Source organism: Zonotrichia leucophrys, chromosome 13, assembly GCF_028769735.1.
Source record: "Zonotrichia leucophrys gambelii isolate GWCS_2022_RI chromosome 13, RI_Zleu_2.0, whole genome shotgun sequence".
In the NCBI taxonomy this organism is placed as follows: Eukaryota; Metazoa; Chordata; class Aves; order Passeriformes; family Passerellidae; genus Zonotrichia; species Zonotrichia leucophrys.
The window spans coordinates 4,562,117-4,589,791 of NC_088183.1; the positions used below are offsets into that span (position 1 = coordinate 4,562,117).

Here is a 27,675-nt window from a genome sequence, read left to right on the forward strand (position 1 = left end):
CGCTGCAGTCCCTGGTCCCCACTGAGAAGCATCAGCTGCTCTTTCTAGATGAGGTTCCTGCTTGACTGCCTCTGCTAGCAGGGGCTCCAGCCTGGCTGTGCCTGTGCCTGGCCATCTCAGCAGCAGCCTGGGGACACGCTGGGACACAGCCCTGGGCCTGGCTCCAGCCAAGTGTGCACAGCCCTGCACCCACCTGGAATAAGCAGTGGGAAAAGGAGGGACAGGCACATCCTCCCACCCTGCAGAGACACAGCCAGGCACAGGGCAGCAGCTGAAACCTTCAGCACGTGTGAAATGCTTTCTAGGGAGGCAGGAAAGGGCTGCTGAGAGAAAGGTGACTCACTTTGCAGTGGGAGACTGATATTCTCACCTCTGCTTTGTGGGGAACGGATCTGGTCAAGCCACGTGAAGGGCACCCAGCTAAACTTGCCTTAGACACCGCTGAGGTGAGGGAAGACTGTGTTACTCTGCATTGATATCATTGATATCATTGATACCATGCAGTTATCCCTCTCTGGCACTGCCCTTCTGAGATTCCTGAAGTGCCCTGTAAATTATGGGGAAACACCCTCTGGGAGCACTCAGATATTACCACCCCCAGTTTTATGAAGATTCAGAGAATTTAAAGCCACCATTATAACGGATATTTAGACCTAAAAATCTGGTGTCTATGTAATAAATTTTTATATGTATTTGCAGAGATTCTGAATGCTTCCTACCCCCATAAACCCAGCACATTGTGTAACCCCAGAACACAACCATAGTTCTGGGGAGCAGAGATATTTCAGAAAGCCAGAAGATGCCTGTTTGCATCTTGGTGGAGGGGGTTTGATTATAGGTGCATGGTTTTTGCAGTTTTGCTCAGATATAGTGAAAGTCACAGTTGGGACTCAGCAATTTTATTGTTTGTAAAAATCCACATTGTGTGCATAGAAAGACTGCAAAATAAAACTGAACATAAACCATCACAATAATATTTTGTGCAACCCACTCTAGCTAATAAATATTACACTTATCCAAATATAAATATAACCTCAGAAATATCAGCTAGCAGAGCAATATTGCTGCTCCTTAACAGCAATGTCCTCATGCTCAGCAGACCCCTGGGTCCATCAAGGATGGTGGGGGCAATGAGCTGAACTTTTGAGCCTGTAGACACCCCTGTCACAGTGTGAGGAGATTTGTAAGGCAGGAACTGATGCCTTGCCCATTTCCACATGCCTGAAAAGATATTCTGGCTCCTAAAAGCCACCCTAGAACAAGGAGCTTGAAAAATATCAAAAATTAAGCCTCCTTCTATGAAGAAATAATTTGACACAGGATATGTGAGATCATGGGATTACATTATTTCCTTGTTCCATTTTTGTTGGCAAACATAATTGAACCTGACTTGTGTAAAGACAGGAGGTTGTTGCTGGAAGTTTGCATTTCAGAGTTTTTGTAAGCTGCTGTCGTGTAAGGTTTCCTCATGTTCTCACCTGCCCAAACAGAGAAGCATCAAAAATACATATTGCATGTCTGCACACATCATCTGTGAGTCCTCCTGACCTCCCTAGTGATTGTTAATGCTTAGCAAAAAGTCCTGATCTTATTTACAAAGTCTGCAGGACAGCAACATCCACACTTTGGGTTTGATGTCAGTTATGTCTAAACACTTGCAGTGAAACCAGAGACTTTAATGGAAATACCAGGAGATGGATTTTGTTTGCACCTTCTGCTGTCAGCACATAATGTGGAACTGCTTGAGGAGGAGGAACCCAGGCACAGCATTCACACTGGACTTTTGTTTGGTCAGTGCCGTTGTTCACAGAAGAGATGGAGAAGTCTTTACTTGTGGTGATTCTGTTACTTTTTAAAGTTCTCATGATCACTGGTGCACTGACTTTTCTCTGCATGTTTTCTGCTCCTGGCTCCCTCCTGAGCCCTCTGGCTCCTTCCTGCCCAATACACCAGTCCAGGAGTAGATTCCTGTACCTTTCACAGGTAACCAGATCCTGGGACTCTGGGAACGCACAACACTCTGCACTGCTCACTCCTCCATACTTTGAACAAAGAATCTGGGTGGAGGTCACACATTTATCTTCTGATGTAGAAAGACTGAAGAAAAAAAATCAATATAAACATTCAGCTTTGACTTCCTCCCTCCAAGAACATCTTCATTTGCATCAGAGTCCCATTTTCCCACTCACTGTACAATGCACTTTGAGAGAATTTCGAGACTCTTCATCACATACATTTCTTTTTCTCTTCCTCCCTCACAAACTCGTGTGCACACACAGACACCACTTCAGCTTAGCAGGTATCCAAATCGTGTTCCTGTTATGCCACAGTTGCAGGGAAAATCATGCAAAGGGAAAACAAAACCACCTTGAAATACCAGCATCAGAAATGCAGTCACTGAATGCAGCCTGCTTCTGTCTCCCAGGCTTATTCCTGTTCAGAGCTTTCAGGTCCAGCCCACTCTGAATTAGAGAGCCAGGGAAATGCCTAAACATTCCTCCTCAGTTAAAGAAAGCTTTTTTTTAATCTCCCTCCAGGGAAGACCTTCATTTGGGAGTTCACAGAAATAGAACAGCAATGTAAGATCTCTAAATTTTGAGGCTGTCTCTTCAGGAGAAACACCTTGCTGGACTGTGTGGTTCAGAATCCATGCTCAATAGTCACTTCTGGTTTTAAGATGCAAACCACACTCTTGGCCAAACCAAAGCTTGTGTCTGTCTAGGCTCTGGAAAGCCTGGGGATATCTTGCCAGTCTGGAAGTACCAGCCTCTGCCCTCTCCTTCTCCCCAGGCATATGGCAAGTGTTTATGGTGAGAGGATTCCTGTTAATGCTTTCTTGGGGAAAATCCAGCCTTCTCTCTTCTCAGAACTCTCTTGGCTGTGCTGAGCACGCAGTGCCATGATTACACATCAAACTCAGAGATTTCACTCAGCTGAAACAGCAGAAGAGAAAAGGATGGCCGCTCATCTTTCGCCTGAGCAAGGGAGAGAAAAGAGAAGAACATTAATGTCAGCTGGAGAGGAATGGCAAAGTTTGCAAGGAAAACCTTGGGAAGAAACTGAGTATTAACAAAAATACAATCTACCCCTATAGAGAAAATGCCACTGGAAGAACCAACTTCCTTCTGTGCAATGTTTCTTTTCTATTACCAGTGAATTTGGCTTGGTGGACACTAAGTACCTTGTAATGGCTTGGCTGTCATTTTTACCCCCCTTCAAACTCAGCCCCACAGATCCACAGCTTTCTTAGCAAGGAAACTGTGGAATTAACTTGTGTTAGGTGCACTGTATGGGCTTCTCAGTGAAGTCAAATAAAAGGCAGAGAGTCCAGAGTTTGCTTGCTAGTGCAGATGAAAGCTGCAGTGCTTCACCTCCAGGATTTTATTTTCTGTTAGCATGTGGAGTGCACAAGTCTCTCTCCTCCTTAAAGCCAAGGGGAAGGGAGTTATTTTCTTTGGGAAATAGGGCTCCCCAGTACAATACTCACCATCCTCCAGCAGTGGCTCATCACATCATAAATTGCCTTGGAGGCCAGCTTGGGTTTGTAGAGCCGAAATCCTGCGTTGATTTCTTCCACCACTTCTGCATTGGTGCGATTCTCATAGGGGATTTTGCCCTCACTGAACACCTCCCACATCAGCACTCCTAATGCAACCAAACAGGAAAAAATCACAAAGAGGCAAATAAAATCCTCAGCAGGTCCACTTTCCACCTGCTCTTCTTTGCAGCTCAATATTTTCCAGTTACTTGGAAAAGCATTTTCACTTGGATTCTCAGTAGAGAGCTGGAAACCCAGGCCCTAACACAGCTGTACAGTTCGAGGATGCCAGCCAGGACTCTGGTGCTCTCTGAAGCCTCTCTCTGTTGCGTCTGTGAAGGGCAGGAACACCCAGCTCCTGCTGTGCTGCTCACAGCCCACCCCAGGAGTGCACAGCTCCAGCCAGCAAAGGGCAAGGGAAGCGCAGAATTCACAGGCACAGACTAGCAAAGGTTATAATCCTGCATTATTTACTGCTGGCCCCAGGGCTGAGTGGCACCCCATTGACTGTGAGCTGTGCACAGCACACTGCCCCATTCACTGTGTGGGCTGGAGAGGGGCCAGGCCCGTGAGTGTGCCAGATCCACAGCCTTTGTTATGGCTTTGGGCAAAAACACACAGCAGTGCCCTTATCTGTGAGGGTCCAGAAGGGAGACCAAAGAATGGACACAAATGGTCAAACAATGCATTGTGGAGCAGGAAATGAGGTGAGAAGTGCGAGCAGTGAAATAACATTTTCAGATCAGCATAAAGCAAATGGAGTCAGCAGAGCAAAGTTGGGAGGGCAGAGGGTTTGAGTGAGGCATCAGTGCCTCAGGAGTGACATGCAGAGAGATGGAGTGCCTAAATGTCTCTCCTCTCCTCTCCTCTCCTCTCCTCTCCTCTCCTCTCCTCTCCTCTCCTCTCCTCTCCTCTCCTCTCCTCTCCTCTCCTCTCCTCTCCTCTCCTCTCCTCTCCTCTCCTCTCCTCTCCTCTCCTCTCCTCTCCTCTCCTCTCCTCTCCTCTCCTCTCCTCTCCTCTCCTCTCCTCTCCTCTCCTCTCCTCTCCTCTCCTCTCCTCTCCTCTCCTCTCCTCTCCTCTCCTCTCCTCTCCTCTCCTCTCCTCTCCTCTCCTCTCCTCTGTCAGTGACTCTGCTTTTCTTGGACACTTCTGCTCTGTCAGCATGAAAAAAAGTTCATTATTTGCTATTATATAGAGTTGCACATGTATAATACATTAAATTGGCAGTATTTGAAGAGTTCTGAAGTATCTAGGTAATTTGATTTTTTTCCTTGCTTTCACTTGAATGATTTACGCTTGCTTTTCTAAGCCATTGTTCAGGACAAACCCCCTTGGAGTCCATAGGATGCAGTGTTGAGGAGAGTTTACTTGAGGACTGAGCCCCCTGTTTTTCCCAGCTGGGGCTGTTGAATTTTCTCCATTTTGACAAGAGTTCCTTACCAAATGACCAAACGTCAGATTTGGTGCTGTAGTTGCTGTAGGAGAAAACCTCTGGGGCAGACCACTTGACTGGAAACTTGGTGCCTGTGGAGCTGGTGTACTGATCATCCAGGACAAACCTGGGAGAGGAAAAGAAGGGGGAATGCTGAGTTCCCCATCCTGTGACAGCCCCAGGGGACCGTGCACAGCCCCAGTGCCTTTACCTTGACATCCCAAAGTCAGACACTTTGACCACGTGGGATTCTCCCACCAGGCAGTTCCTGGCAGCCTGCAAGAGAACAAGGTGCAAAGGCATCAGGTCAGAGCTAAAACCCTGTCACTGCCACTCGGGGGCTTTTATCCTGGAAGAGCAGATTGTGCTTAAAAAGGAGCATCAAAGTGATGTTGTGCCATGCAGAGGACAAACCCCTGAGCTTCTCATGCTTTCTGTGCATTCTGCAGCATGATCCTGTTGCCAGAAAAGCTGTTCAAGCACCACTCTGACAGGCCCTTGTTGCCCAGAAAGGGTGGAGCAAGACCCTAAAATAGCCACAGCTACTCACAGTCACTGCATGCCTAATGAAACTGCAGCAGTGACTGATGGAGCTTGACTGAAAACCCCTTAATTAGAACTATTTTATCATCAATGCATGTTTATGCATGATTTATGCTAGAACAGGTCTTTTTGTCATCTTCACTGATTTTAGACATGAAGAGTGTCAGTCCTGTGGCTCTTGGGGAGCCAAAGAGTCCACTCAGGAAAAAAAGACAAATTTTATGTTTTTTTTCTTCTCTCCCAAAACCAGTTAAAGGGAATAGATTGATCAGTGATCAGTGCTCTAGGGCTTGTTTGGATTTTTTTTTCCCCTAAAGTATTTGTGCTGCTTTGGCAGTGATGGCAGACACAGGATCCCCTATAAACAGACAGGCAGGAGGAGTGTGGAAGCTGAAATTGAGGAAGACAGCAGAGGAAAAAGCTTCAACATACCAGGTCTCTGTGGATGACAGAGTTTTGTTCCAGGTAAGCCATTCCTTCACACACATCCAGGCACATGCCCAGCAGGGTTTCCTTGGAGAAGCTGCCCCGCTGGCTCCGCAGGTAGTCGGACAAGCAGCCGTTCTCCATGAACTCGAACACCAGGCAGATGGGAGCCTCCTCAAAGCACACACCATAAAGCTGCACCAGCTTGGGGTGAGACAGCTTCCTGTGGGGCAGGGAGGGAGGGTGGGGAAGAGGCTGAAATAGGCTCAGTGCCTGCTATCCTCACAGCAAGTGTGTTATGTACAGTAATTTATGCCACAGTGCTGCTCCCAGCTCACTGCAAAGGCCAGCTTTGCAGATCAAGGACTAAATATCATCCCATTTTAGTGGCAGTGGTCACCAAAAGATTTTTCTACTAGAAAAACCATTCAAACAAAAATAAAATCAATTTCTGGCTGTCTTATGGAAAGAGAAATGCAAAAAAATACAAAAAAGTCAATAAAACTAAAGACAAATATATTCAATTGTGCAAAGCAAAACATTTTACAGGTAAGGCTTTTCAATGAAATTGTACTTAAGTTTTAAGAGATCTTTTCTGAGAAAAACCACTTTGCTCTCCAAAATGCACCATCAATTATCCTTGCCTTCCTGAACAGCAGAGATCTGGAAGACCATTCTGGATATGGACAGACTTAGAAGCACAGTAATTCACCTACACTTTGAATTGCCTTCCTTCATATCCACCAGTCTATTTACTATTAAGATGCACAGCAGATAATCCAAGTTTGAATTCTCTACTCAGGTTCCTGACTTTTGCTCAGTGTTATGAATCCCACAGGGTGTGATTGTCGTGGTGAATCTACCACTTACATCAAGACTTTGGCTTCCTCGATGAAATCCTCCTCAGACATTGCTCCTTCTCGGATGGTCTTTATGGCTACTTTGGTCTTGTCCAGCAGGTAGCCGAGGTAGACCACCCCAAACTGACCACTGCCAATCTCCTGCACACGGGTGAGCTCAGAGGCATTAATGACCAATTTTCCTGTTGGTTGCAAGGGAGAAAGAGTAAGGACTGAGCAGTGGAATGGCAAGCAAAAAGCTTTTGTGGGTTAAACACTGAGGCAGGACTCCAAGTGAGACTTTTTGGCTCTCCCTCAAATTGCCTGTCTGACCTCTGATAGCTCATTTGACTAGTCCATGCTGCAGGTCATGTTCAAGGGTAGGAACAACAACATCCCCTTCCTCCCTCCTTTGTCTTGTCTATCCAGTTCTTCAGGGAGGATCGTTTTTACCATGCTTATGTGCAGTACCCAGCACAACATGGGGCTTGAGTTTTGAAGTCTCTTCAAAGCTTGAGCTTTGAAGTCTCCAAGAATTACAATAAAGATGATACTGGCAAAATTCTATTGACAACAATATTCAAATGAAGGCATCTTTCAGGAGGGACTCAGCTTTCATCAAATTACTCTGTGCTCCCATTTCCATCCCCTTCGTTCAGCATTCATTTTGGTATTGAATGTTGACTTCTGTGAGACCCTGGATTCTCATCACCTCCCTCAAGGCACTGCATGTCCTTTATCAACGGCCATGACAAAGATGACAAGCTGGTGAACAGAGACCTGAAGAAAGCCATTTATTGTGGTTGCAACCACACAAATATTCCTCAATACCCGTGGGGATGTGCAGGATCACCCAGCCAGCCAGCCAGGAGTGTGATTCCCATGCAGTGATGGCAGACCCTTACCATAGCTGAGCCCTGCGGTGATGGGGGCCTGTTTCCTCCAGCAGGAGACCGCGTATCGCAGCCGCGTCACGAGACCTGGGGACACGGGGACACTTCTGTCACTGCACAGCCATGGCAGTCTGGCTGCCACCACCCCAGAGGTGCAGATTTACTGCACTGAGTTCTCAGCTCCACTTGAGGGCAGCTGAACCTCTGTGCAGGCTCTGGTTTCCTGCCTGAGAGAAGGAAGCCAGTTCTGAGCGCTTTCAGGTTATTTCCCATTTTCACCTCCAGAGCTTTGAGTTTCTGTAAACTCTGATGAATTTCCAATTGATACTTGGCATTTATAGGGTGTTTTTGAAGCCCAGTGTTTGCCTTGGTACTCCTGGACTGTAGGGATGGGAGTCACCATGTCTGGTTATGGATACTGGCCATGTCCTTGACTTTGTGTCAAATCAAGGCCCAGGGATGGATCACCTCCAGAACGCCCTGCAGGGTAATTCCAGCAGATAGCTTGGCCTGGTGGCAGTGATACACCCCCATGGCTCTTTGTAATATGTCATTATGACATCTGTGTTGGCCATAGTCAGCTTTAGAAGGACAACCAGAGCGAGGATGTAATGCTGGAAGCTGGCCTGAAATGACCATTTCAGAATAAGTGGCAGAAAAGGTGAGGCCATTTAACACTTCATTGTAAGGACAGAGCTCCTTGGGAGTCCTTCCTTCAAAACAGTCACCTGGCAAACCAGCAACATCTCTGTTCAGCTTCCCTCACCTGCTGCATTGTGCTGGTGGTAGTTGATGAGGTCAGGGATGGAGTCAAACACGTGCTTTTCTGCCAGGTAGTATCTCTTGGGAAAGTCAGTTGTCTCATTGATGTGATAATGCTTTATAACAGGATTGTTGTCCGTGCTGAAAAAGAGGGGGTTTTCTTTGAGAGAAAATAGCTTGCAGCAAAAAAACAGGGATTTGGGGTATAAACAGAAACAAGTGAGCAGAGGGGAGAAACTTCCCCCAGATAGAATGGGGGAAGAGCAAGGAGTGAGCTGCAGTTGCTAATGAACTCTGGGTATTTGTATGTTCTCCCTCTCACTCGCAGAAGGTCTCATCTCGAGAGGAAGGCTGAGGTTTCCTGATAAGAGAAGGTTGTGTACCAAGTTTCTCTGTCTCTTCTTTGTGAAACACAACTTTCTGCCCCATCACTGAGACCCCTTCACCTGCCTTGCACTGCCCATCTCTGGTGAGTCCAGCACACAGCCCACACTGTCCCACTGATACTTCAGTTCAGGGGACAGTGCCATCAGAATGACAACCCCAGTGATGTCCACAGGACTATTTATGGGCACATATTTAGATTCAGGGAGAAGTGGAGCCTTTAATACACTTTGGGACTGGCAGCTGACTCTTCTGCCTTTTTTGGAAGTGTTTTCCCTCTATCATTTTCATGAGCCTTCTGCTCTCTCGTTATAATGCCAAAACAACTATACAGAGATTACACACTCAGAGAAGCCATTTCATTGATGTAATTGATGTGAAAAGCTGCTGAGCTCAGCTGTACCTCAATGCTTTGGTGAAAACAGAGACTGTGTACATGCCAGGCTGCCTCGAATCTCTCACCATGAAGGCCCCTTCTCTACCCTGGAACAAAGGAAAGAAAACTGGTTAGAGAGATAATGGAAAAAAAAAAAAAAAAGAAGTAGGCTGGGGGCAAAGCTGTGCTTATTTCAGCCCTGTCATGAAGATGTGCTAAACATATAGGAAAATAAAGAGGCATCACCCCACTGACAGAGCCTGGTGTGTTCCATGCACAGCTCTGGCAGCTGCCCAGGGCCTGCAGGTCTCTCTTGTGTTAGGTGCTTTTACCTCAGCTTCCTCTCAGAGCTCTCAGAGGAAATGACACTTAGGCACTTGTGCTGAGTACATGTGGGTGTGCCTCTTTGTCCCTCCAAACCTCTCCTCTGGAAATTCTGAATCCATTGACTGCCCTCAGCCCTGTCTGACAGAACACATGTTCAATGAAATGTGTGGCCGAGTGGAAAGGCAAACCCCTGTGCGTGCTCCCCGTGGAGTGAGCAGCCACAGAACAAATCACAGTTTATCCAGCACCAGAGAATCCATATGGGAGTGTAAATTATCATTTACCAATGTAGCCCAAATTGGAAAACCTTGGACATGATCCTGCCCTTTCACAGGTACACAAGTCATCCAGTATCTAAACATAAATGGGTAAGAAAGCAATCCTCCTGCAGTCTGGCACTCACAGAACAATTTTTTTTTTAAACTTTTCTCTGTAATTGTTTTCCACTCATCTGAATGCTAAAATGCCTCATAGGCCATGATCCCACTGGCCCAGAAAGATCAGATGGCAAAGGAGATTTAACATCACAGTTTGGCTGGAATGTGCTGTACTGACCTATATATTGGTAATAAACCTCACATTTTTTCTTCTGTTTGGAGATAAAGAAGATTTTCTGGCATCCCAAGTGCCTGATTTTTTTCATTCCCTCCTCCTTTGCTTTACATGGTAGGTTTCCTCAATCTTATGTCTTCTACCCACCCACAACAGCTGATGCAGAGCAAATCCACCAAGTACACCCTGCCTGGGCCTCCTTCCCTCGAGCTTTGATCAGCTCCAGCTGAACACAGGGGCTGAGCTGCTCCTGCATCCCCAGGAATGAGCTGCTGGCTGTGCAGCTCTGCCCAGGTGGGATCAGCCTGCTGAGCTGGGAACTTCCAGGGTTCACCCTTCAGTGTCTGCACAACGTCTGCACCACACAATATCTGGCACAGGAAGGCTCTGAGAAAGTCTCTGTGCTGCTGTGGAAGCATTTAATTCACACAGTGAGGGTTCCAGCACTGGAGCAGGGCAGGTTATGGAGGCAGCATCCTGCCCAAGTCACTCTGAGCTCTATTCTTGCCCTTCCGTTCCCAGCTGACACCAAGCCTGGCCAAAGATCACTCACAAACCTGGCCACATTTCTGTGAGGCTTGCAAGGCTTTGAACAAAAAGTCTCTGCAGCCACATGGGGGTAGTTACCACAGAAAAGTTGTACTGGTAGGACTGAAAGAAAAAATAAGACCACTAAACCATGTGTGGACTTTTTCTCTAGCACTTTGTACAAGAATTTTTAAAACAGCACAAAATTTGTGCTATTTCCATAAAATACTACTGTTCCAGGAAGGAACATTTTATTTGTGTTTATTAACAGGGCCACCTGTTAATGTAAGAGCAGATTTAAAAATTAAGGTTGTGTTTGTGTGGAAAATTTGAACAAGAAGCTTATTCTTTGTATTTTCATTACAGTCTTCACTGGAAAACTCTGGCTCAACTGAAAAATTAAAGATGTGTGCTTACATGCACACACACAATTAAAAAAACAAAACCCACAGCCATACTTTTGGCTTTCACCCAAAATACTTCAGCACAAGATTGGTTAGATTTTCAGAGAGCTACTGGCCTCCACAGGACTCCTGCAGAGACAGAAAAGATGAGCTAAAATCACAGTTTTCAGCTGGCACAGTGCTCTGAAGCAGTGTTTTCCTCCAATCCCAGTTACTGGGTGTGTTTGGATGGCACAGCTCCATCCATGCTCAGCTATTGTGGGGATAAGGGGGGGTGTGCTGGTGGTCCTTTATCTCATAACACACTAAGGGCACAAACAGAGCAGGAACCCAGGGTTCATCTCTCTTACACACAGCAGCCCTTGCAGGCTTCATTTGTCATTAATTAATTATTATTTCCCATCCACCCCATAGATAACAGTGGTTTACCTCCTCCCTGAGCAGTGTTTCTGCCTTGCTCCTGCTGATGTTCTTATTGTACCACCTGAAAACATCGAAAGACTCAGAGTCAGCATTTCTAGGCCAGGAAAGTTTCTCCTGAATGGAGCATCCCCAGGGTGGAATGTCAGCTGGGCTGGGGGCATCTGAGGCTTGTAGCTTCAAATCCAGGGTACAAGAAAAAACACAGGCACAACTTACTCATAAACTTGCAGATTCTCAGGTGATTTTTCCACCAGGTAGCTGCTTGGCACGTAGCCTTCATGCCTGTTGAGAGGCAAGACAAGTGTGAGTGTGCTGACAGACAGGATTTTCTCTGCATCTGTAGGAGTCAGCCTTGAAAGCTTTGCCTGCTCATTGCATGATGAAAGTGCTGGTGGGGATGTATTGAGTGTATCAGAAAACAACTGATTGTGCCTCCAAACTTGGAGAGTTTCACGATTTCCCCCCCTGTGTATCACTGCAAATATCAGTCTGAATTGTTAATTGCTGTAAAATTAACTTTCAGATCCTTTTCTTCAGCTGCCTGAAGCAACAGCAAATGGAAGAAGGTTGCCATAAATAACCTTCCATCACTTTTTCCCTGCAAATAAGAGGATGCTTTGCAAAAGCTGAACAAGAGGGAATAAACATGTATGTTAATGGGAGAACAAACTGGAATTAGAAAGGATTTGCACATTGGCTGTTGAAAAGGGACTTACCCATTCTTATCTTGAATCAGCCACCAATGTTCCTCAGAGCTGTCAATCACATAATATTCCTCATTATACTGTAATGTCAGCTCCTGTGGGTTCTGGGCTTCATAGTCATATATGGCTATGACCACTGCTTCCCTTGGATCCAGCAACAGTTTCTGCACAAATTAGGCAAAAGGCTCATCACAGTCACATTCATATTAATATTAATCTTCATAAAAAGCAGTGGCATGCTCTCTAAAGTGGTATTTTCCTGGCAGCACTTGTGTCCCCTGGGTTTAAAAGCCTCAAAGCACCCCAGACCATTTAGTGGAGTGTGGTGGCAGCAAGAGAATGTTTGGCACTTTCAAACAATGAATTTCATACAAAAATTTCAGTTGCACAGAAAATACCCAGGGAATGTTATCACAGGTGAAATTCTAGGTCACTGCACTGTGGTGAACATTAATAAGGACATATTCCCCACTGGTAGTTAATCACTCAGGGCAGGGCACTAAGGACAGCATCACTGCACTCACCCAGTTATCTTCAGGAGTGGGAGGAAGAGGCTTCTTTGAGGCTGAAAAGAAATCAAGAAAGATAATTTGAAGTAGGTGAGGACAAAACCAAGGGAGAGACCACCAAAGCAATGAATTGATACAACCCCACTGAAAAATGAGCTTTGGACTTTGAGAACAAGACCTGCCAACTACACAGTGAGTCTCAGCAGGGCTTGGAAACTGGGGTACAGATTAGTTAAGGCACCAAGGTAAAAAAGACAAGGTAAATGTTTCTTTGGTGAAGAATGATTGACCACTTGCATTCAAGATTATGCTTGGCCATTGAAACCACAGAGGAAATATGGTTTGGTTTGGTTAAAATGCACTCTTGAATGCATTTATCTCGAGAAAGTTGTTATGGCTTACAGACTGACCACAGCTGATCAAGTTCTTACTTCTCCATCTCATTCCAAAACCAAGCATCACACAGAGGAAAATGTGAATTCAAAAAAAAGAATTCCACATACAATCAAAGATAAGCCAGAACATCCCAAAAAGCCAAGAACATGTCTCTTTACGGAAATCTATCATAATATTTTTTGATGTTCTGTACAAAAGAGATTCAATCCTTTACTATTGCTAGGAATAAATATTTTCCATGTCAGGATGGTCTTAACAAGTGCCTTACCATTTTTGGTGGCGTCATATACCACACAGCCAGCTGCCATCTTCTCTGTCTGAGCACAGCATCTCCACTTGCCATCCAACCAAAAGTCTGGATGACACTTTGAAGCCAAACTGTTGTTGTATCTGATTTCTGAAAAACATTGGGGGAAGAAAAAGAAAGGGAGAATTAATTTGTTTGCATCCACATTCGTTCTAGAAGTCATCTAAAACTAAATGGAAATAATTGCTCTTTGAAGAATTGTCCAAAGGAGGGGGCAGTCTACCAATGTTGAATGAGAAGAGGTGATAAAGCAGAAGCTTGGAGTAGGGGAATAACTGATTGCAAGTCAGTACATGAACTACACAATATCTCCACCAGGCACAATGTTTTCAGGGGGAACAATACAGCAGCAGTGCTGTAAAACAGAAAAAAGCTGTGAGAGAAGCCTGTTGCAGTTTTTATGTAACTAATTGACACCTTCCTCACACCAAGCACTCAGCTTGTCTCTGCCCCCAGTGTTGGTTATTGCAGCATCATGTGAGTGAACCACAGCACGATTCAGGAGGTGAACAGGAAATGAAAGCTACCCACAAAAATGTTCCTTAATAATCATGATTCTTTAACAAGGTTGTCACCTAACCAAAAAAACCTATTAATAAGAGCTGAAAATTTTTCTGTGTAGAAAAGGTTATTTAAAAAAGTTAGCCATAGGAAAATCCTCCTCTCTTCCTGAAGAAGAAACCTCAAATTACAGTCACTTATTAAGAGTTTATTCTAGAAAGACACAAATTACAGAATCCCAGAAGTGGTCAGGCTGGAAGGGACAGCAGTGAGTCTCTGGTCCAGCCCCCTTGCTCAAGCAGGGTCATCCCAGAGCATGTGGCACAGATGGTTCTGGAATATCCCAAGGCAGGGAGACCTCACACCCTTCCTGGGCATCATTTCTGCCCATTGCCTCTTGTGCCATTCCTTGGCACCATCAAACAGGGCTGGTCCATCCCTTGAAACCTCCCTGTAGACACTGACAGACATTAAAGTCCCCAAATAAACCATCCAAAATTCCCCCATCTGCTGAAAACACACCCACCAGATTTATAAGCATTTTGATTTTATATCCCACTACTTGGGTTGTAAACACTTTGACGGCTGAGATTGGAGATTGACTCCTCCTGCTCATTTTCTGTGCGTTATTTGTCACAAAGCTGGTCAGACATAAGCCACAGCTGGGTGGGCAGAGGGGATTTTACCTTCCTTCAGCGTCAGGACCCATCTCTGCCGGCTCTCGCGGTTGGGGGCAAACACGTAGAGGATGTAGCTGTCGTGGACAATCTGGAGAGGGGGTACAGAAAGGAGCCAGCCATGAGAAGCAATCCCAGATGCACTGGACACAAGGGAGTCACCCAAGGGAAGAGGCAGCAGCCCTGTTACCAACAAGCTACATGCCAAATGATGATGTGGGGAAGTAGCAGGGGCTTCTCAGACGCAGCTCTTGACCTCTGTCTTGGGTTGGGAATGGGGGTGTGTGTGTTCTGTTCTGATCTGATGGGACAGTTATCTTCTGTTAATTGGGCAGTTTGCTTTATCTCTTCTACAACCCATCCTCCCTCCAGGAGTTATCTTTGGTTCATGGGCCAGTGAGTGTCCATGCATGGCTGATAAAATTCCATCATCCCAATGGGAGATGCTCCGCCCAGGGGGAGGAGCCAAGCATTCCTACCTGGATACAATCTGAGGTTTGGAAGATCACAGCCTGCCTTTCCCACTGGATTCTCAGAGGAGCAGCCCTTTCCCACTGGATTCTGAGGAAGACCAGGCCCATCTACACCACCCCTGAACCTTCAGAGCAAAACTCCCCCCTTGTACAGGATCCCTGCTCCAGCAGAACCACAGCTGGCACTGAAGGAGGGCTGAGCAACCATGGAATGGGGCTGTGCCACCAGCCTGACCCACAGGATGTCAGATCCTATTCTGACTCTGACAGTGTTGTTTTGCATTACTGCATTTTTTATTTTGTTTTTTTTTTCTTCCCTAATAAAGAACTGCTATTCCTGCTCCCATACCTTTGCCTGAGTGCTCCCTTAATTTCAAAATTATAACAATTCAGAGGGACAGTTTTACATTTTCCATCTCAGGGGAGGTTTCCCTGCCTTCCTTAGCAGACACCTGGCTTTTCAAACCAAGAGAACCTCACTGACTTTTGATTATTTAAATTGGAGTAAAGGTTCTGATCAAGAGCCCAGTGTTGGGTTCATTAAGGACTGCACTGTGAAGGAAATGCTGCTGAAATACAAAATTAAGTGATGCCTCCCTCAATATGGTCAACAGACACACTCACCTGGAAAGGGTATTTGTACTGACAGGGAATGATGATGTCACTTCTCACAATTTCCACACATTTAATCCTGGAAAGTTCCACTGAACCCTTCAAAGTCCTTTTTTTCTAAAAGACAGAGCAAAGCACTTGGTTGAGGCTAATGATTGTGAATTAAGTGAATAATTAGACCAGACTGTAAGGCCGTGGGAGATTTAGTTTTAATAGAGCAGAAGCAAATTAACTGATTATGTAAGACGTTAAAAATTTAAAGAGTAATTTTTATATTGGGCATCACTATATGTATTCCCATACACATAAATATATGCATATATATATATTTCAACTCAGCACCAGTTAAAACCTCTACTTGAAATTCAGTTTTTACTTTTTTTTCTTCCAGCAAAATGAAATCCCTTTTTAATCAAAAAAAGAACTATTTTCATTAAATTTTCAGTTTACTAACACCCCTTTTTCATACTGAAAAGCTATAAACTAATAAATATTTTATTTAAAAAGTTTGGGTACTGAGAATTTCAAAACTATTCATTTCATCCAAAATGTACATTTTTCCTGTATCTGTCTTCCAAAAAACTACAACATTTCTCTATTTTTGTTTTGTCTGGCTTTTCAGCTAAGAAAAAAACAACAGGGAATTTTGAAATGAATATTATCCTCAAAAACTTGCCAACAAAGCTGTTTCTCTGGCATCCTCTGCTGTGCCTCCATTCACCAGGTGTTTGGGTATATCAGGTACCCAAATAACAGTATGGGCAGTGAGGAAAGAGTAAAAAGAGCAGGCATTCATGGATCCCAGCTGCCTTGGTGTACCCTGTTCCCTGTGGAATCCTCACCCCATAGCACTCTTTTGCAAGAGAGGGGTGAGGGCAGCTGGTGGAAGTGGAGCTGAGGCCCAGCCTCTGGTGCTTCTGCAGGATCCCCTACACGAGGTTGCTCTTCAGAGTGAGCTGGTTTCCTGTTTTGATTCATTTTCAGCAGGGATTAGGCACTAGCTGTGCCCCCCCTCAGCTTTGGGACAGCGTGACGGAAATCAGTGAGGTTTGAGAGCACCAAAACACTGCAGAGCTTCTGTTTTCCAAACACTGCCAGCGGGACAGAGCCTGAACTTCAGCTGCTGCCTTGTACCTGCCACAGGTTATCCCTCACTCAGCAAGACTTTGGCAGCCTTCTGAGCCTCCCTTGGGCCCCAGCTCTTTGTGGTTTACACCCTCCAGCTCCCTCTTGTCCCTTTTCCCCTCTGTCACCATCGCCCTGCAGCTCTGCCCCCTGGCAGCAGCCATCCCCACCACTGTGCCAGCCCCACTGCTGCTCCTCTGCCCCTTTCAGAGTTAAATTCAGCCTGAACCAGGGCAGCAGCTCGTGCCTCAGGAGATGGGGGGAGGTTTGCCACAGAGCACTGTCAAACAGCCTCAAAACAGAGAGGCCCTGGGGCTCCACAAGCCTCTTTCTTGCACGACTGGCTGGGTGTTTTGCCTCTGTGTAACTGGACTTGAGGCAAAAGACGAAAATTATTACAGTGTGGTGTCACATTGCTCCTGCTGGCCTTGGCTGGTGCATCTGTGGTTTGTATTTGTATTTGCTTGCAGTTTAACCAGTGTCTCTGGATTTACTGCCAGGACTGTCTCCTGTAGACATCTGCCTGTGTAGCTCTCTGGGGTGTGGGATTCTCCTAAATCAATAAACCCAAGGCTTTAAAGCACCCATAAGTGTAAATGCCAATTAACTCCCAAGAGTGCTGGCAAGCCTTAGAAGGCCTTAGTGCACCCCATTTTCACCATTTATTTCCTTTCATTCTTATCTAGTCACTTCTTTCAGACTTGGCTTCCTCTGTCTGTTCTTCAAAACCTCCTCTATCATTTGTTCTACCCCAGAGACTTTTACCCTTTTGATGAGGCACAAAGCCATTTATATCCTATAAAAACCTTCAATTTTGTTAGTACTGAACTCTCCTTCATCTCCTTCCTTTGATGTCCTGGGGTTTACCCACATGCATTCCTCCCCTGAGGCTTTAGCAAGCGATGCTGTGCCAGGCACAGGCTCTGCTCTTTCCCTGCACACTGGTTATTGTTGATGCTTTTCTGGATTGCTGAAAGACAGGGTCCAGCCTTCTCAAGGAGCTTTGTGCAGCTGCCCTGCAGCTCTCATGACCCACTGTGTTCCTTTTAATTACACAATTCAGTGATGGAAGCTCCTCATAATCTCATGTTGCAGCACATTGGTGTGTGTCTCACAGCCAGAGCACTGCCCAGAGATCCCCAGCTGATGGGACCCTGCTGATAGAAGGCAATTACAGTCCTCTAGCAGGACAAACAACTGGAATTACCACTCACAAACCAGGCATTACCCAGAAACTGGGCTGGAAACTAAACATATCCCTGCTTTTGTGATGTTTGACCACACTTTAATCCAACAAAAGCAACAGGGCCATTTGGAAGGAAGGGGAGAGAAAAAGCTTCTTAAAAATGGCCTCTGAAAAACCTCAGAGACTTGTTCCTAAAAGGGTGAGACAAAACATGCTGACAGATCTCCATTTGTTGTTTCCAGTCTGCCCATAGCATAATTGGGTAGATGTTTTAGCTGGCTGGTCAGTAAGAGCATCAGAAGAGGTCAGAAAGTGGTCCTGCTGTGAGCCATGTGTGGAAAGAACCAGGGCAGGCTGCTGTGCCATGGGGAGAAGCACAGGGGCTGCAGATCAGCCCATCCTGATTTATTCCTTTTGGTCCAATATTTGCAATATATCCACTCTGGGAACACCTCTGAAAGGAGCCAGGTGCATCACAAGCCCAGTGCATTGATATTTTCATCTTTGGTACTTCCACATGGCTCCAGGAGCTCTTTCATTGATTAATCCTTTGGTTTGTCTCTGCTACATAAACCAGATGACTCTGGTGGTCTCTGATTGCTTTAGATGCTGGGATAATTGACCATGGGACAATGGACACAGCCCTACCCTGCAACACAAGGAGGCATCTCCCTGTGCCTGCCTGAGGAATGAGCTGCCTGGCATCTCTCATGTGCTAAAATCAGCCACCAGCACAGCAGCTCACCCAAAAAATGAATCACTTCTCTCCAGCTCTGGGGCAGGGATGAGGAGCTCATGGTGAGAGGGCAGTGAACCATCAGTGGCTGCTGCAGGTGACACAGGTCTACTTGTGATCACACTTCCTGACCATGGCCCTGCACCCTCAGGCTGCTCAAAGCTCTGAGATCTTGTGAGATACGGGGCTGAAAGGCTCTGCAGGGAGGGCTTGGGCTGAAGGTCCTTTGGTGGGTGCTGAGAGGTTTTGCTGAGCCCCACTGAGTTTATCAAAGGGCCCTGGCAAAAGGTGCAGCCACCAGGGCTGGCAGCAGAGGGAAGGGAGAGGAGAGGGGAAGGCAGAGCCTCATCTCATTGAGCAGAGGAGGAGACCAAAGGCAGCATTTCTTGTCAGGAAGGCAGCACCCTGTGCTGCATAAAGCTGGCTTGGTTCTGAAGTTGCATAACAACTTGTGTCTTCTTTCTTTTGTTCTGCTGAGGGGAAAACCAAGCCATCAGAGGTTCAGGTGGCCCCAGGCTGCTCAGCAGCAGTCCCTGCTGAGGGCTGTCCACGCTGCAGCTTGGCTTTCCTTGCCCATGGTGTTTGTGTTCACCTCCTGCCTCCCCATCTCCTGTGCATCCCCTCCTGGGCAAGGCTGGCAGCGCCTCCTTGGCAGGAGGGCAGGGGAAAACTGATTTACAGCTGGGGTGGAGCAAGGTAGGAAATTCCAGTCCTCAGCAAGCTCAACCACAAAAACATTTCCATCAATGAAAGCATTTCATGACCTTCTCTGTACCATCAGGGTTTGGGGTTTTTGGTAAGAATCTGAGCCAAAGTTCATTCCCTGTTTTCACTCACCATCTTGACTAAAAAGAGCAGTCCTTAATTGGTGATTAAGTAGATGAAGGATCTTTGCTTTGACCCTGTGTCACCTGTTCCCTGCCCCTCTGCTCTAGCTGGGCTCGTGTTCAGCCTGAACAGAGGCAGCAGCTGATTTAGAGAGTTGTGTAAGGTGGAACTGCCCATGGCAGAGAGCTCAGCTGCTTTGGTCAGCTTCAGCCTTTTCAATGAGTGACACTTTCCTGCCTTTCAGAGTTTTCTTCAGGCCTTGCTAAGCTTCTGAAAGAATTTGGAAAGGAATGTTTTGGTGTAGAAATAGTAACCAGAAGCTTATGAGATACTACTGGAACAAGATGGAGTTATTTTTAATGGTAGCCCTCCTGCTATTTTTCCACCAACCAAAGTACCTGAGCTTGAACTTGAACCTCCTTGGACACTGTGTTTATACAATTCTTTCTATCTCTTATCATATTCCTTATCTGTGGAATGTGCTGTATTTATCATTAATAGGATCATTAATTAGGATATTAAGAACTGTTGAAAACTGGATTAATAGCAACTTTGCCTGGACACTATATTCATTCAATATTTTGTGAGTTTTCTCACATTAGGAACACTGATTGTTTCGGGGCTTATAGGAAATAAAACAATGTAACTAATTTTTAATTTGAATCTGAAAATGAAATTGAAGAAATAGATTTTAAAAAGAAAGTTGTAAGGGATTTTGCATTTTCTGTCATGCTAACTGTTCTGAAGGAAAATTGGAGAGGAGTGATAATTGATAACACTGGGATTTCCTGTAGAACCTTGGCTGTTGTGTTATATTTCAATACCTCCAATGTATTTTGCTGAATTTGATAATTAAATCCCTTAATGTGTCTGCTTGTCTTACCTGTCCATCATGACTATTTTGTCCTTCAACTTGAACTAAAAGAATAAATAAATTGTTTTACTACTATTTTCACATCTAAAGAACATGAAGGTGTTTTAGGGGTGGGCACACCCTGGATGCTGAGTGCACAGAATTGTGTTAAATAACAAAACCATCTGCAACTGGTGCTTGAGATGCCTCCATTCAACTATTTACTATCCTTACACAATCCTATAGATCCAATTCAGCCTTGTATTCCCACCAAATCCAATTCCAAAATTCATTTGGCTCAAGTCTTGTCCAAGATGGTTATCAGGGTGCCCATCTCTACAACAGCACAAGTGGTTGGACAAGAAAATCAATGCCATCATCAAAAAACAGAAGGGGGAAAAAAAAAAAAAAGAAGAAAAAAAAAGGAAGATTCTTGGCTTTCAAATGAGCTTTCTAATATGATGGAAATAAGCCTTTTATGTTACATAAAAGGACATGGAACAACTCCTGAATACTATATTAGCTTCTTCAAAGCTGTTCTTGACTCCAGCAAAGACTAGAAGCAGTGGATTGCAGTGAATGAAGGATTCAGTGGAAGAAAAGAAGCTAAATTAAATCAACTATATGACATCACTTTTTCATGAAAAAAAAATCTAAGCTTTAAGGCCAAAATTAAAAAACAGCCAGAAAGGATGAAAGAGTATAGAGCAACAGGTGGCATTGCAATAAAATAATCTGCAATGTTGATTAGAATATAAAGCAAAGTCAAAGGCACTGGGAGCAGAAAATGACCACAATTGAGCAGTCTAATAAAAGATAACTTTTAGGAAGCCTCATATTTATTGTTATATATTTAAATTAGGAGGTGTTCTTTCCTTTTTAAAGATAAAAAAGAAAACATGGGCTGAAGATTTTGCTACATCCTCAATGTTCTCTGACAGAAGAAAGATTTGAGCTTTGTAATTTAAACAAAACAGAAGTATCCGACATTTGCTGCAAAAACATTGCTCAGAAGGAATTAAAAATATTTATTCAAAAACTAAAGACTAATAAATACACAGAAAAGGACCTAGTAGGAACAAAACTGGGCAAGAACAGAAAGGGCAAGTAGAAAATTATTATAATCATATTCTGGAAGGTAAAATTAGCTATTCCAGCAAAAAAGGAGCTATTTTTATTACCAGACTTTACCACATGTTTGTGTAGTTCGAAAGGCCACAGACACCAGACACAGAGAACCTGCATTTTGCTCAAGGCAATCCTGTCTAGACAATATCACCACCCTGAATCAGGATGCTGCTGCAGGAGTCGTGAGTGGGAACAGCAACAGACAGGAACTTTACAAATACTCAGAAAAATATTGAGTAGGATGGACTGGAATAGGTTGATGGAAGATGTGGAATCTCTGTCCTTGGCTTTGAAGCAGTGGCCAGCCAATGCTACAGCCAACCTGTCCTGGTGTTGGTGACAGTCCTGCTCTGAGTGTTGATCTTATCCTGGCAAAAAGTCTGATTAACTGAATTTAAGCAGTGCTCTCCAACCAGGATTACCATGATTCTGTGATTTCACAATAGAAACGAGGCTCATTGTGACCAACAATACCAACTTCATCCTCAAGCAACTCCAATAATATAATTTGGATTACTCCAAATTCCTGTTAAGTTTCCAGAGAAGTACTAGACATTAAGGCACAGATTTGTACTTTGCTTCCATCTTTTTAGGATTGTATTGATTTTATTGTATAAAAGTTGATTGAAATGGGTGATGCAGGCAGATGCCAAGCCTGACTTCTTTGTGGGCGATATGTGTATTATTAATAAATTAGTTGGAGATATGCATCAGAAAACAAGCGGTATTGCAAATTCTGGCAAGCAAACAGTACTAGTTAATAAATACATGGCAGGTTATGAAGAATGACATATCTAATCAGATGTATGTATTTGGAAGGTTGTATTTAAAACCGTAATTAAATCATGACTGCTAAGGGTAATGTCCCTGTAGTCTTTTGGCCTGCTAAGGTGTTCAGAATACACAAATCAATGAGAAATGGTTTGAATGGCCACTCTAACAAGAAGACCAGAAGGGATATCTTCAGAAGAAAAGTTTTAATCTGTTACATTAGAGTCTTGGGGAAAAAACCAAGTTGGATTCTGTGTAGAATAATGAAGGTGAGAGGGACTGGACTCAGAGAGGAGCAAAGCACTGCTTTTTGTCCCATGGGTAGCTGGACTGCTGCAAGCAGCCCCACGTGTAGATAATGCTACAGAGCAGCTGGAGCATTTCTGGGGTGCTGATAAAAGTCTTTTCAGCCAAGTTTATTCATTTGTTCTCATGTAACAAGAGACTGAAAGCAGATTTCAAGGCCCACTGAAGTGCCATCTTTGCCATCTTTATATGTGAGTATCAAAGATGGGAATGAAAGAGCCCAGGACAAGGCTGAGTCATTCTGAGTGACCTCCTGAGCATCTGACCAGTGTAGGAAGAACTGTACTGATGTAAATGAAAAAAGAACTTGGCCTTTTCTGAGTGAGCCTTTCATTGCTGCCTTTATCAGCTGGACTAATAATAGCCCCAAAGTGTATGAAGATATAAAATTTCAAAATATATATGTGCCTGAAAGATTTACCAAGGACCATAAGCTGTTGGGTGGGGGTGGTATAGATAATTCACCAGTTTGAGTGCTTTTGCTGCATCTAAGTAAGAATATTTGAAACTCTGTCCCAGACACCTCCCCAAAGAGATTCACTTCTCTACTGCTTTTGCAGAGCAGCAACTGTACCAGCACACTGAGAGTTTCAGTGTCTGAATTATGCATTATTGTAGTGAGGATCAAACTCACTGAAATAGTTAAAATTATTACTCCCATGTGCTTGTTTACTCACATGTACAGTAGCTACAAAATCAGACCCTGAAACAAATAATTTTTGCATTTGGAATTGATTTGCATGTTATAATAAAGGCACTTCTGATGTCTTTTAGCAGAGATGGGGGCTGAATACATGTGCCTGTTATCAGGGCTTTGCTTTATGTTAAGACAGCCCTGCATTGTGCACTGCATAATGAATTCCAGAAAACACAGCTTCTTATTGTTGTCAGTTATTGGGGGCTCATTCTCCTAATGAGACATGTAAATATCTTTCATTAACATTAAGGGCCACTGTGTGCTTGGCCCTGAGGAGAACAGTGCTCTCTGTCAGCTGGGGCAGAAAGATGAAAATTACAGTGAAAATGCCATTACAGTTACTGCAAAAAACCCCTGCCTTTATGAGGTCAGTTGTCTTGACAGCTTTGGGTATCATTTGCAGAAACATCTCTGTAGTCTTTTAGCCTGCTTATTTCCTTATTTTGGACTGATAAAAAAAAATAATGTTGTTTTATACCTTTGATTTAAAAATGCAGAGAAAGGATGTTAAACCCTGTTAAATACAGGCAGACTGCATAAACCAGAGCTTAAGGCATAAGTGTGTACTTTGTGTCATCCAACTGAAATCAGTGGGACTTCTCAAACCTTTAAGCAGTTCAGTAGTTGTTTTACCTGACTTTGTGCACAGGCTGTTGTTACTGACTGACCAGGGACTGGAGAGATGGGAACTCTACAGGTACAAAACTCTGAGTACAGGAATCCACCAGACAGGTTGGTAAGACCTTAAAGACACCCATCAAAAACCCTTGGTGAAAACATTCCCAGAGATCTCCCTTGGAAAATCCATGCTTTAAAAGTCCAGATATGTGCTGGGCCCATCCATGTCAGTCCATAGCACCCGAGGATGCTCCCCATCACTGCAGCCAGCTGTCAGCAGTGTCCCTAAACCTCCAGAGCAGGGCCACCTGCAAACTGCCCCCTGGCAATGGTGGCAGCCTGCTCTGACCTCTGCCAGCCCCAGAAATTATCTGAGAGCATCCTGGTGGATGCACTGCAGAGCAAAGCAGCGCCAGGGACTGCACCAGGCAATGAGCACCAGATCATTGAGTTCAACACCCGCACGTGGTGCCTGGTGCTGGTGCACTCCTGGGAATGGCACAGCCCATGTGCTGGGCAGGGATCATTGGAATCCTCCCTCCATTGGCTGACAACTCAAATGGTGTGGGTTCCCTCCATTCTGAGCACAAAACAAGATGGTTCTTGCATGGGCTGCCCTCAGCTTTCCTCTCCAGAGCAGCAATGGCCTGACCAAGCAGAGGTCTCGCCAGCATGCTCTAATTTTGATTACCAAAGAGGCTAATGATCAGTTCTGAGAGTGTTTCACAGGACAAATTCTTCTCTCTCTATTTTGTGACAAATTCTTTTCATGTAATAACCTGATTTTGCGAGAGAAGACCTGTTTGTGTGAGAAGAAAAATCAGCATTTCATGGAACATCAGCCCTGTGATTACAAATACACCACCATGCCTCAAATGCACACAAAGTTCTGAAGTTACATGCATGTTTACCTACATACGTCTATACATATATAATATGTCTATTTTGAAATATATAATATATAAAATAAAGTGGATGATACCTCAAACCCTCATCTCACCTAAATGACCTTTTGGAAGACTCAGAGGGAAAATTTCCACGAACACAGAGAGTGTGAAGTCTGTGCCCCACTGAAAGTCACCAAGTCAGATTTTCCAAACTATTTCAGTCCCTAAAGATGCTGACAAGGCACCTACTGCAAAAGTATCCAGTCAGAGTTACGTTCAATTCATGTTAAGCACACCAAGACTCAGAAAGCATCAAAGAAAACCAGTAGCAAACATTTCTCTAAACACCTACACCTACAGCAAAATCATTTCAATGCCTTTCAAAATTTAGCCCTGAATAATTAAATGGAATAGTTATAATGGAATTAAAAACCTTATGAAAATGACATTTGAAAAATAGTTTGGAGACCAGACAAAGATAGTCTCGAACCACAGACAGTCACAGTATGCAGCAATGAATAATGTCCTGTTTAAAATGGAGGAGACAAAAACAAGGTCTAGAAAGTATAAGCAAGAAAAACATTTCATTGGGCATATTTGAGAGAAATGACATGCAGGTGAAAATGACTGTTAAACCTTTAAACCTTTTAACCTTTAAAGCTGGTTTGTAACCCCAAAGAAGTTGTGATAAAATACCAGGGCACATCGTGCTTTTCTTTTATTGTTGGGTTCTGTTTCTACTAATTTTCTGCAACTGAGCAAGATCAGAAGGTGTGAAGTTGCCAGTGCTGGATCCAAGGCAGCACAGTTCTTCCCTGCCTACAGGAACAGTGCCTAAACATAATGGATTAACAGCACGTTCAGGGACTGCTGGAAAACAAGCAAGATTATTTACAACCCTAACGAGGCTCTGCAAACATCCAGCTAAATAGAAGGGAATAATTCTCACTTCACTGGAGCACTAAACACAATGGGGTGCACAGATTGACTTCTAATTTTCTTCATATTTAGCAAATCAGCAAAATGCAAACTTGGGGAAACAAAGCCTGGCCTGAGCCTGGATCTCATCATCACAGCCCATCTGAAGCTAGCTCCAAAGACCCCTCGTTACATGTGGCAGCTGAATTTATTTTAAAATGCTAGACAGATCTCCTACCACCCATGAGCCTGATGCCTCGAAGAAAAGAATGAGAGTGAAGATCTGTTGATTATTTTCTCACAGTTACAATCAGGGTACACTTATGACCTTCACAATACGCCTCTCTAGATCACCTCTGTCCACATGTGAGGTGCCAGGCACAGGCTCACACAGCTCTTACACACAGCCCTTGCCAAACTCCTTTAATAAAACTAGATCTTTCCTAAAAATTTGTAGTCTTCTTCCTCCATTCACACCACATGCCTGCAGATCAGCAGCTCTAAATGACCCATTTGACCAATTTTCAGGGCACGGTGCTGTAGCAAGGACCAGAAAAATTAACAAAATTTAACAAAGATCATCCTTCCCTCCATTAGCATCCTTCCCTCCATTAAACAATTTCATCCTTGCTGCCATTGCTGTGAGAGAGAAAACGAGTGACGTACCCCGTGGCGATGCTCGTAGTACGCCAGCTTGGATTGGGTCAGGACAAAGAAGCGCACTTTAAAGTTGGAGGGTGAGGTCCTTCTCTTCTGCTGGGATTTCTTGATCAGCAGTTCCTGCAGGAGCACACAGTTATTCATGGCTGAGCCAAGAATGTTTGCCTCCCAGGACATGGGAGCTCTGTGCTCTGTGCTCCGTCAAAGAAAGAAACAAGAGAAAGAAGGCAGTTAATTTAAAAAAAAAAAAAAAGTGTTCAAGAGGCAGCGTAGGTGCTTTTGAGCTTTATCTTCCCATCTACAGCAAAGCTTCCTTTCTGTCAGACCATAACCACATCCTCTCTGAAGCCATAAGGTGAACAGCACACGTTGAAATATACGCTAAGGTAAATGTTGTGGAAAAAAATATCACTTGAGGGACATGCAGATGTGAATCAATGATTAAGGATAAATTAAAGGGGTGTGGTATGATTAAGCATCTGTCTCCTACTGGCTTATCTGGTATATACAGTTATAAATGCATGCACCCAACATGGATGTACAGGATGAGTGTCCTGTTCAATGCTAATTAAGAATGTGCATTTTCCATAAAAATACAATTTAAATATAGCACTTAATGTACAGATTTGTAGAGACTTTGCTTAAGACAATGCAGTACCATAGGACAGAAAGAAGGACAAACTGAAGCTGTTGCCAGCTGATGCACATATATATATATATATATAAAATAAAAATTAAAATAAATTAAAAAAAATTAAAAAATAAATATGGTGGCCTTGCTGAAGACTAGATGCATCAGATATTGTTAACATTTGTCATGCTGAAGTCCAGTAAACCTTTACTTCGTTTCTCAGCAGAGTGACTGAGTACCAAAAAACTCCTGTGGTCAGATGACACAAGTGTGTGATCTAAAAAAGCATCACTGCTGTCAAGGGGGATTTCACACCTATTTGTAGATTAGGATGAACACTCAGGCCAAATTTCCCAATTCTTCTACAAGCCAGTCTGCCTCATGCAGAACACGTGTACAAAATATGCAGAATTTGATGTGAGTTTTTGGGAATTGAGCTTTGTGTAAGCAGCAATTTGGATAAATTCCAGACCTTGCACCTCCAAAATATGGGACCACTTGTGTGTGCTCACAAATTTCCTTATGCTTGAGAATTTGCTGGTTTAAATTATGCTTCAAGATCCTTTCTTGTAATTAATGAACCAAAAAACTGCAGTGGAATGCCCTGATAAACTTAGGGATTTCACTGTGCCTGCAACAGTGAATTACCCCCAAAAAGGCTTGGATCTGGATCAACAAATATTTCACTCAAGTTGAGTCAGTAAAGTTGAGCTTATAATGATAAT

General features: G+C 44.1%; 1 protein-coding gene across 2 annotated transcripts; it reads right to left on the reverse strand.

The window, feature by feature from the left end:
- Nucleotides 1-2,601: 2,601 nt before the first annotated feature.
- ITK (IL2 inducible T cell kinase) lies at nt 2,602-26,496 on the reverse strand. 2 transcript variants are annotated; one of them, XM_064724867.1, is made up of 17 exons: nt 26,326-26,496; nt 15,619-15,723; nt 14,531-14,612; nt 13,305-13,433; nt 12,656-12,696; nt 12,144-12,295; nt 11,644-11,709; nt 11,434-11,488; nt 9,221-9,300; nt 8,438-8,574; nt 7,684-7,758; nt 6,810-6,981; nt 5,946-6,162; nt 5,182-5,246; nt 4,979-5,097; nt 3,488-3,645; nt 2,602-2,975 (listed from the first exon to the last, which is right to left on the reverse strand). In XM_064724867.1, exons 1-17 carry the CDS (start codon nt 26,494-26,496, stop codon nt 2,904-2,906), a joined length of 1,896 nt encoding a protein of 631 aa, XP_064580937.1. In that variant the 3' UTR covers nt 2,602-2,903. The 2 variants fall into 2 exon arrangements, with proteins under 2 accessions (XP_064580937.1, XP_064580938.1); XM_064724868.1 differs by having other exon boundaries at nt 12,647-12,696; nt 26,326-26,463.
- Between the last annotated feature and the right edge of the window lie 1,179 nt (nt 26,497-27,675).